This window comes from Monosiga brevicollis, genomic scaffold (assembly GCF_000002865.3).
Source record: "Monosiga brevicollis MX1 MONBRscaffold_4 genomic scaffold, whole genome shotgun sequence".
Lineage (NCBI taxonomy): Eukaryota > Choanoflagellata > Craspedida > Salpingoecidae > Monosiga > Monosiga brevicollis.
The window spans coordinates 1,946,814-1,957,214 of NW_001865041.1; the positions used below are offsets into that span (position 1 = coordinate 1,946,814).

General features: G+C 54.5%; 3 protein-coding genes across 3 annotated transcripts; 2 read left to right on the forward strand and 1 right to left on the reverse strand.

Annotated features, from left to right (window-relative positions):
• The first annotated feature begins 77 nt into the window (after positions 1 to 77).
• MONBRDRAFT_20148 (uncharacterized protein) lies at positions 78 to 2,389 on the forward strand. The gene is made up of 5 exons (XM_001743747.1): positions 78 to 263; positions 365 to 491; positions 648 to 772; positions 881 to 1,003; positions 1,728 to 2,389. The coding sequence occupies exons 1-5, from the start codon at positions 162 to 164 to the stop codon at positions 2,019 to 2,021; spliced, it is 771 nt and encodes a 256-aa protein (XP_001743799.1). The 5' UTR covers positions 78 to 161; the 3' UTR covers positions 2,022 to 2,389.
• Positions 2,356 to 4,183, reverse strand: MONBRDRAFT_31601 (uncharacterized protein; the record flags this gene model as incomplete). Its single annotated transcript, XM_001743995.1, has 8 exons — positions 2,356 to 2,641; positions 2,724 to 2,788; positions 2,865 to 2,969; positions 3,059 to 3,171; positions 3,299 to 3,335; positions 3,470 to 3,613; positions 3,758 to 3,954; positions 4,117 to 4,183. The coding sequence occupies 8 exons, from the start codon at positions 4,181 to 4,183 to the stop codon at positions 2,539 to 2,541; spliced, it is 831 nt and encodes a 276-aa protein (XP_001744047.1). The 3' UTR covers positions 2,356 to 2,538.
• Positions 4,184 to 5,465: 1,282 nt separating this feature from the next.
• MONBRDRAFT_36279 (uncharacterized protein) lies at positions 5,466 to 10,128 on the forward strand (the record flags this gene model as incomplete). Its single annotated transcript, XM_001743748.1, has 14 exons — positions 5,466 to 5,810; positions 5,900 to 6,007; positions 6,211 to 6,879; positions 7,245 to 7,436; positions 7,511 to 7,597; positions 7,681 to 7,733; positions 7,835 to 7,921; positions 8,043 to 8,284; positions 8,380 to 8,528; positions 8,632 to 8,745; positions 8,850 to 9,104; positions 9,210 to 9,644; positions 9,800 to 9,821; positions 9,925 to 10,128. 14 exons carry the CDS (start codon positions 5,466 to 5,468, stop codon positions 9,972 to 9,974), a joined length of 2,808 nt encoding a protein of 935 aa, XP_001743800.1. The 3' UTR covers positions 9,975 to 10,128.
• Positions 10,129 to 10,401: the final 273 nt, after the last annotated feature.

Below are 10,401 nucleotides of genomic sequence, written 5' to 3' on the forward strand. Positions count from 1 at the left end.
TTAGTTAGGGAGCCCCCTCAACTTTGCGTTTGATGTGTTCAGTGGCTTTGAAGCATTTTTTGCTTTGTTTGGCTTGAGCCCTTTATTTTTCTTTGACTCGCCTCCCTCGGCTCGCTGTGACACGACACGAACCTCGAGGTAGACGAGCCGAGCCCAGCAACATGTCGGGTTCCTATGACCGTGCCATTACCGTCTTCTCGCCAGACGGCCACCTGTTTCAGGTGGAGTATGCCCTTGAAGCTGTACGCAAGGGTACCACTGCCGTAAGTCCTCGCAAGTCTGGTTCAGTGGCTTTTTTTTTTTTCGCATAAAAGTCGACTTGTGCACCACAGCTCACCAACAACCTGCCGTGATGATGATGCAGGTGGGCATTCGCGGCAAAGACTGTGTTGTACTGGCCGTTGAGAGGAGATCTGCGGCCAAGCTTCAAGACACGCGCACGGTGCGCAAGATTTGCAAGCTTGACGACCACATCTTTATGGCCTTTGCGGGTACGTGACGTGGTTCAGCTTTTCCCTCGCCAATCCAGTGACCTTGCCCAAACTGGTCATCCTGGCAAGGTTGCGTTAACTCTGCCCCGGTATTTGAACCCCATTCTCACTGACTATGTCGCTTGCGGGCATTGCCGTGTGGTCGTTTGACATTAGGCCTGACTGCCGATGCGCGCGTACTGATCAACAAGACGTGTGTCGAATGCCAGAGCTATCGTCTCACGGTCGAAGACCCTCCCACGGTGGAATATATTACGCGCTTCGTCGCACAAATCAAACAGGTTGGTAACACTTGCATCTGCTGCTCAGTCCTTTGCTGGAGTGTGTGTGCCTCCCTGTTGCGCTCATGTCCTCACGCTTTCGCTTTGCCTCGCGCACGCTGTTTTCAGAAATACACTCAGAGCAATGGCCGTCGGCCCTTTGGCATTTCAGCTTTGATTGTGGGATTTGACCCGGATGGCACGCCCCGTCTCTTCCAGACAGACCCCTCTGGCACCTATTCAGCTTGGAGCGTGAGTTTCCATTCTCGCTCACTTGCTCCCTCTTGATGTTTACTTTGAGATGACGATTGAGTCATCTGGGCCTGCTACCTGTTGGTTCTATCCTTTCCCCCCCCCCCCCCCCCTTTTTTTTCCTTCCCTTTTTTTTTCCTTCCCTTTTTTTTTCCTTCTGTGTGTCTTAGTCTGTGTCTGTGTCTGTGTCTGTGTCTGTGTCTGTCTGTGAGGCAACGACATGACATGACCATGGTGGCTGGCCTGTCCGAGGTGTCAATGATGACAACTTGAATTCCTCGTTCCTTATGGGTGGTCTCGACTACCTTGCCGACAACCAAACAAGATCTTTTTGGCTGAGCTATCCTCTGCAAGCCAGACTACCGTGGTCGCTTCGTTTGTCATCTTGTCTCCTGCTTGTTTGTGAACATGTTCCATGTCAAGTGTGTGTGGGTGTGCGGGTGTGTGTTATATGTGTGTGTGTGTGTGCTGCGGCGGCGGCTGGGATGCATGACTGTGATGACAACTTGAATTCCTCGTTCCTTATGGGTGGTCTCGACTACCTTGCCGACAACCAAACAAGACTGTTTGGCTGAGCTCATCCACCTTGTCCGCCGCTTGACTCGTCTGGTTCTATTACTTCCTTGTTCTTTGATCGAACGGAGTGCCTTCGTGGCGCTTTCATTTACTGAACAATGTCATTACTTTGCGCTCATGTCTGTCATGTCTTGTTGTGCTGCGATAGGCCAACTCCATTGGTGGACCTCGCTCCAAGACAGTGCGCGAATATCTTGAGAAGCAGTATTCTGAAGAAGCAGTAGCAGACGTGGAGGGCTGTCAGAAACTGGCCGTCAAGGCCCTTCTGGAGGTTGTGCAGTCGGGTGGCAAGAACATTGAGCTCGCCGTGATGCGCCGGGGTGGTCGTCTCGAGGAGATCTCTCCTGAGGACGTTGAAGCCGTTGTCAAATCGGTGGAGGCCGAAAAGCAGGCCGAGGCCGAGGCCAGCAGGGCTCAGGCTCTGGCTGAGGGCCCCCGATAAATGATTTCCAATATGGTACCCTCCTGTGCTATGCGTGGTTGGGGCCAGAAGTGATCTACACCACCTTGTCTTGTCTGTGTGTTGCCTGCTTGTGACAGCCCTCGTATTTGTTCGTTGTTTCATTTGGTGTTTTTTCTCCCCCTTGCGAACTTTTTTTGAGGGGTCAATCCCCCCCCTTTGAATACGCTAGCGCGCATGTCTGCATTGATCATTCGCTTGGGGACGCTGGGGCTACGCCCTCTTCCTGTTTTATATTGCGTCTTGTTTCCTGTTACTGAAGGCCTGAGTGTTTCCGTGTTTGGTCGTGGACTTGTATCTTGTCATTCCCCATTTGGATGCTCATTGGCTAAATTGACATCGTTAAGTTCACAACAACAGCAAAGAATATGGAGAGGGTTCTGCACAGGCAAGTTTGACATTGAGAAACCAATCAGCACATGATTGGGTTACCTTGGGTGGGCTCGGCCCACAAAAGCTGGCATGAGCAGCGCCGGGGCTACCAAACGGCTTTCCGTTCTTATTGCGCTGCTGACTCGGCCTGCCGTGCTTTGCCATCCTTCAGTCGCTGAGAGATGTAAAACAACAGCTCCAGCGTAACAGTGGTGCTGACACTGTCGTTGCTATACATGTTCAAACACAAAGCATGGCGCTGTGAGAGAGGTACGCCCTTGCCAGCGAGCAACAAGGCAGCTCCACTCCTACCGGTCTATGTTAGCAAGGCAGGCATCCAAGAGACGCTCAGTATGCAACTCAATACCGGCTTGTACCTGCCGCAGCATTGTCACCCATGAGGAATCGCGCACATCGCCAATGTGTGCGAGAAGAAGCAGGACAACCACGCACAAAGTGTTTCAGCGCCACAGCCGCTTCGTGGCGGGCGCGTGCAAAGTAAAACATTGAGAAGCTCTGGGCATCAATGGCCCAGTCCGAGTCGCCCCGCTGTAACACCTGAATGATTGCAGGAAGTGGGCCAAAAGGTCGTGAACTACCACAGCCAAGGCGATGCGTCGACAATTTCGGACGTGGCAAAGTTGTACCGTGATCAACATCTCGGGTAGACCGTGCTCGCTCAACAGTGGGATGAGATCGGGCTGCGTTGAAGCCACTTGACGAACGGCCGAGGCACCGGGCAGTGGGCCCCAGCGACGCTCTGCGGACAGCATGATGGTAATTCAGCGGAGCATGCTCACACGCGCTACGGATCAGATCTGGTAAACTAAAAGCGTCCCAAAGCACGTATTGCTCTTAGTACGCTGTTGAGCTTGGCCACAACGAACCTTGATATTCCACGCCATTGATCGCCGCGCGGAGTACCTGTGGGCAGCAACAGGTTCGTCATGCAGCAAAATGAACGTGGTCCGTGTCTGTAACCTTGAAGGAGCAACTACACACTCAAATCGCAGAATGCTGCTTGCCAGGGCACCTTCAACTGGGACCACCCAACCCACCAAGAGAAGTTTTAGCAGCAGCTGTCGGCCCGGCTCGTTGTCAACAATGGCAGGCACGAGATGGCGCCAGTAGGGTCGACCTTCTAGGGCAGATGGAATCTCCATGTCTAGTGCTGCCGCCACGACGCGCGCTCGGGGCGGTGCCTGAAAAGCAGCATCCAAGAGATGAGATCGGATAGCGAACAGAGATGTCAAAGGCAGTGCTGGCAGGGAAGGCAAGCCACCCGCAAGGCCCATGAGCAAGGACACTCCACGCAAAGGATTGAAAAAAAAAGCGTGTACACCCACTTGCTGTAAAGAGGGCAGAAGGACGCCGCCCAAGCTGAGGTACAGGAGAAGAGAGACGCTTGTCCCGACGCTATCGCGGCCGAGGTAGTTGAGAATGTGTGGAAAGAGCGGCAACAAGTAGGGCCGACACAACTCCGGTCCCTCATCTGTCAAGATTGAGCCATACATGGACAAAAGTTCGGGGGCCACCAGCCCATCTGCATGTGATCGACAAGTGAGGAAAAGAAGCGCTGAAGAGAGAGCTCCCATCTCAACCGACCCGCACCACACTCTCGCCGAGCAGAAAGGGAGCAGGAGCAAACCCCAACGTGGATCACCGCCAGCTGGGGTATGAGCAAGCTGTTGAAAGACATGCACACCTGGGGCTTCGTCAAGAGTGCTGGCCATGACGGGCAGCACCTCGGGCAGCAAGGAGGCGAGCTCCATGTTGATGGCATGACAGGGCCGGCACATAAATCTAGCAGACGCCGACTTTTGCATGAGCAAAGGTGATTGTGATCAGCTGGTCGGGGACATGATAGGGATGAGGCCCGGACCGGAAGGAGGTCAAGAGATGAACAATTCTATCTTGATGTGGGGAGTTGGAGACGCAATTGCCCACGTCAACGACCATTGACGAGACCAGGTGGTGTGCGGCATTTCTGTGTCCCATTTCATTTTCGCAACCACAGCGCGGTGAGCTGACTCCAAGCAGAGCAAGGACTAGCCAATACAGCAGGGAGGGAGAGCGCATTGAACAGCACGATGGGCATGTGACGCACTGTACGAGCCGTTTCAAGGCCACATCGTTGAGCACGGTAAGACGCAGCGTCAACTGCTCCACGTCTTGCAGCGGAAATTCGCAGAGGGGCCGAAAGAGAAGCCGACCCAACTATTACACAGCGGAAGCAGAAGGTGAGGAGAGCTCGAGGGCAGTGGCTGGGTTATTCTCAGCAGAAGGCCTTGCTCAATTGTATTTGCTGCTGCCACCAAACGGTAGGCTTCTTTACCTCTGCTGCCATGGGGCTGGCGATCAGGGCCTGGAGGGCTTGATCCATCCTGTCTCCATCACCCTCGACCTGATGTCGGAGGGCACTCGTTCCAACAGCGCCGTTCACAGCAAACACCCACCCCAATCCGACCCAATCTACCACCAGCCCACACCACCAGCCCACACCAACAACCCCTCTCCCCCCGTTGGTCCAACTCTCGACTTCCAGCAAGCTGGCCGCTCCCTGTGTCTGCGTCTGCGTCTGCGTCTCTGTGTGTGTGTGCCCTTCCTCTCACAAATTTTTTCTGTCTTTTGACACCGAAATCATTTAATCTGACATCGCTCTTTTTGCTCTCTCTCTCTTTCAGTGGTAGTTGTGCTATTCCTTTGTGTCTTTGCTGTTTTCTCTCTCTCTCTCTCTCTCTCTCTCTCTCTCTCTCTCTCTCTCTCTCTCTCTCTCTCTCTCTCTCTCTCTCTCTCTCTCTCTCTCTGTTGATGTTTTGGAGTGTCAGTGTGTTTTTCTCAAATTTCACAAAAAGAAAAAGAGAGAGAACAGCAGAGCAGAGCAGAGAGAGATCATTTGGGCAGAGGGTGCTGGGTGGAGGTGTATCGGAGGAGAAGGTGGGAAGGAGTTGACCTTGTTCGAACGGGAGGACCCTTTATGTTAGGCACGGAGGGCCAAGTGCTGCCGGTATCGAAGCTGCACGGCTGTCGGTTTGATTGCCACCCAACGGCACCATGTCGACCATGTCCCTGAGCCGACCACTGTTTGGGCTGGTTCTGGTCCTAGCATTCGACGCGCCGATTCGCTTGGTGTGCGGCGAGCCGATCAAGGTCATCATCGCGCCCCATACTCACCTGGGTTGGTTGCTCGTGCCTCGCTGGGTTGAAAACAAACTCCTCGTCTCTCGGCAGTGCACCCTCACCAATCTTGCCGTGGCTACCTCCCCAGATGTTGGGTGGCTGGAGACGATGGATTCGTATTACGACCTCAACGTGAGCCATATCATTCCCGGCGTGCTTGATGAGCTGGATAAGGACCCGACGAAGCGCTTCAGCTGGGCAGAAGTGGTTTACCTCAAGGTGCCGCGTTGCCCCGGCATGCTCACCGGCCGCCCTCTTGCAAAGGCCACCCCCCGCCACCACTGATGAGCTTCTCCTCTTTTTTGCAGCTCTGGATAGAGCAAGACGCCACAAGTGCCCAATTAGCCACGCTCAAGCGCCTCATTGCCAAGGGCCAGTGGTCCTTTATCGATGGAGGCATGGTCCAACATGATCAGGTCAGGTCAGCCCGCCAGCACCAGATGCAGATACAGGGATATCCACAGACGTTGGCGCACACAAACTGACCGAAATACAACGCATGGAGACAAAAATTTGCGTTTCAGGTCCATGGGGAAAAGGGCAGCTGGCCGATGAGCCGACGCACATGACGAAGTCGCCCGTCGTGCCACACACCTCACACGCTTAAACTCCCCAACAGGCCTGCCCGACAACAGAACAGATATTGCGCCAGATGAGCGATGGCCACCGCTACTTGCAAGACCACTTTAGCACCCGACCACGCGTGGGCTGGTCCATAGATCCCTTTGGCTCTTCCAACATCAACGCCCTGTTGTATGCCACCATGGGCTTTGACGCCCTGGTCATTAACCGTATTCCCGACGATGAAATGAACCTGGGCAAGGCCAACCGCCAACTTGAGTTTGTCTGGCAACCCTCACCCATCCTAAACGATAGCACCGCCCGACTCTTCACTCACATATTTGACTCCTACTACTGCATGCCCGGTGGCTTCCGGTGGGGCATGGAAGGCGATACGAGCCCAGACATCACCCCAGCCAACGCGGCCGATCGAGCCCAAGCCTTTGTGCAAGCCGTCTTGCCCCGAGCTGACTGGTACCGCACGCCCTATGTCCTCGTCCCTTGGGGCTGCGACTTTATGTATCAAAATGCCACCCTAGTCTTCTCCAACACGGACCGACTCATGGCCGAAATCAACAGCAAACCTCAAGTCTACAACATGACCATCCAATACGCCACTGTGGATGAGTATTTTGCCCTCCTTCAGCGTCAAAACTACACCAAGTGGCCCACTCGCGGTCCGCGCGACTTTTTCCCGTTGGCCTACAACATGCAATCCTCCAAACAGGTTCAGCAATTGCCCCCCGCCCACCATCATTTCTTGATATCCGATGTCGTGGCTGTCCCTACCAGCCCCTGAGAAGGACTTTCGTTGATGAGAATGGACCCCGCGGTTGCCCATGCTAGGTGTGGTCTGGCTTTTACACTTCGCGCCCGGTGCTGAAGCAACGGTCACGCGATGCCCACGATTTCCTGATCGCCACAGAGGCCCTCTTGGGTCTACACACAAACTTCTCCGCCGCTACGGTCGGTCACTGCCCCACTTCGCCCGTGCCATCTCCATCCCGCACAGTCGGACTCCATCCTCAGGGCCATGGCTTCCCGTTTGCACCTCACCCCATGATGATCTTCTTTGGCTGGTCTCCCCGCCAGTCCGAGGCCCTGGTGGCAGCCTCTACCCTCCAAGATATCATCTTGCACCACGATGCCATTACTGGCACAATGTGTGTGGCAGAAGAAGGGTGCACCGGCGGTGGACAGACCGGGGGCGATCACAACGTACTCGACGACTACTATCGCCTTCTTGACGAAAGCGAAGCAACTATCTGGAAGTTGCTCCGTCAGGTAAGACGAATGAAGCTTATTCTGTCACAAACTCGGGAACTTGACCCTCTTCGCCGCCTGCTCTGTCTCGCCAGGGCCTAGCCAACGGCACCTGCTCCTCCTCTGACCTGTTCTTGTCTGAGGATCGAACTATTCTCCGCGCTCTGCAGCGCCGCCAAACAGTAAGGCAGCCTACAATGTTGCAATGATGTTGAGCGCAGGCCACGCTTTGAGTGCTGTTGCTCACCTTGGCCAATGCATCTAGGTGCAATATCACGTCTTCAACCCGACCCCACACAATCAGACCTTTGTTGTGGTGTAAGTGTCTGGCGCAAATCTGCTAGCAGTTTTCCATTTTACCCCGTCTCGTATCGGCTGACGACGACCATGCCATGCGCGATCCTGTGGCTGCTTTGCAGACTCCCCTCCGTTGTCACTGCCGTCACCACTCATGATGGTGCACCCGTTCCCGCTCAAGCTGTACCTTCGGGGCTGTACGGAACCATGTACGTCTTTCAAACTAAAAAACAATCACTGGAGGCGCACGAGCGCGCAGCCCTGGCACTCACGATGGCCGTTGCTGTTTGTCGTGGCAAACTTTGCCTCTGATTTGCTCTTGCTCCTCAGCATTCCCCGCGGCTTGGCTCGACGCATGAACGATCCTACTCGAGTAGTCTTGGACCTCGCCCCCTTTGAGCTGCACACCATTAGTGCTGCTTCAACCGTGCCCTATGCCGGTGCCCACGCTGGGCAAACACATAACACCTCACGCACGGTTGTCGTGCCCCATTCCACGGTGCTGCCAAGGGAAGACCAGACGTTTTCCACGACCAACGGCGTCTTCACTTTGGAGGGTACTCTCACGCAGGGTTGGTAGTGGAGTGATAGTCTCCCCAGCCTGGGGTCCGCTTCAGTCGCAGCCCATGCCCGGCTGAATGATGCCGCGTACTTTTATTGTTTGTAGGCGTCACTCGCATAACCAATCTCCGCACCAACGTCTCGACCCCCATCGCGTTTGGTTTTGCTTTATATGAGAGTTCCAAGGACGGCGCCTACCTTTTCAACGTTACTGGCCCTAGCGTTCCGATTGGCCCTGGGCCGTCAGACGTGCAGGTTTGGCCATGTCTTCAACTCTCGACACTCTGCTTTGATCATTTACATTCCAGTCATTGCCCGTGGCCTGGCTTAGATACTCGAGGGTGCTGTCTTCAACCAGGTCACTCAGGTATACCATGGGCATGTGGTGCAGCTCCGCTTGTACCATCATCAGGGCGCCAGCGGTGCGCTTGAGCTTGATGTGGGGGTTGATGTCTTGGATGTGGCCTCCGAGGTCAGAAAACTCGTCCTTCGCAATTTGCTCCTGCTTGCAACCTCTGGGCTTGTTTCATGCATGCGCCTTGTTGGTTGATTTGTGCGTCGCTTTGGGTCTGCCAGCTCGTTCTCGAGATTGTGGCAGATGGGGCAGATGCGGGCTGGCTGCTAACTGACACCAATGGTCTGGGTGCACTGCCGCGCCTCGTCAACGGCACATCTGATCTGCCTACGCAAACCTATCCTGCCACGTCGTGGACCTCGATGCATAGCGCAAATGGGGCCAACACTGTGTCTGTCGCCTTTCGTCAGTCGCACACAGTCATCCATCCAGCGCCTGGCCGCCTGCAGCTAATGCTGCAGAAGCGGATCCGAACGGTCCGTGTTTTTTGCAGCGCAAGCCACCGGCTTCAGACATGAATGCGCATCCGTGTTTTCCCCACTTGTATGCCTCCTTGATTGTGTCAATTGCCTCACACATAGCGAGGCTTGTCAAGCACTGTCGTTCATGACGATGTCAGCCCCCTGCATCAACGTATGCTACTCACTGTGGGCGAAGCGCCCAATCAAAGGTTGGTTCTGCGGACAGTGCTGCTAGAGTGCGGCCATGTGCGCCCTCATTCTTGGCCTGCGTGGGTGGAAATGATTCAGCCAAAGCTCGGTCACCGACATGGTGGCTGCGTTACAAAAGCCATTGATTTACTCGTCATTAGCTACTGGCCCGTGGTATGTACATGCCAGCGGTGTGGCGGTTGGACGCGACCCAGGACGCTCATCACGTTTTATGTCGTGTACAGCTTGCCCCGCGCCGTGGCTCCCGCCATCGCCGCCATTCCAAGGCAGCTTCAGCTTGTACGCCTCTTTGCTGTGTCAGCCACCGAGTACCTGCTCCAGCTGAAAAATATGGATTTAGCTCAGGTGCGTCTGGGTGAGGCTGTGGCTCTACTCCTTCGTCGGGTGCAGTTACGTGCCTCTGAGCTCCCCAATGCATCGCCTCTAGGCCACGTCCGTCGATTTGCGGAAATTGTTGGGGCGCGATCTCACTGTGACTGTGCTTACGGGCACTGGCCTAGTTGAGGCCGACCATGTTTCCAGGCAAGTGTCCTTTTGTTTTGAAATTTCAGTCAATTTTTGGCTAATTTCGCTTGTATTTTTGCTGAATAAATCCGCAATTCTTCCTTTTTCTTTTCTCTCCTAGACTTGTATGGCAGTCTGAGGACGGGGAGTCGACCTCGGTGCGCCCTGTGAGTTGTAGCCTCAGTGGTACTGTTGCAACGATTTTTGCAAGTACCGTTGCGACGCTATCCGTTAAACTGTTGTAGAGCCTGAGCCGCATTTTTCATCCTCAGAATAGGCTCCCCCGGAATGGACGTAAAAAGTCATAACTGAATTTACATGTTCAGCAAGGTTGAGAGAGGCACTTGTGACATGCAGTTTTGCAGTTTGTTCAGTCAGAGGCCAATGAAAAGGGCAGAAACGATTGCCTCGAAAAAGAAATGAAGGATCTCGTTCGATTGTGACCGGCAGCTGGTTCATCAACGACCACTCCATCTATTTCCGCACAGCGGCAAGTGGCACAGCAGAACCATGAACCGAGACTATATGGACGACGGTCGTTTGGCTTGGCACGAGGTTATTCACCACCAAAGAAAAGGGCCACAGGTCCTACTTCTAG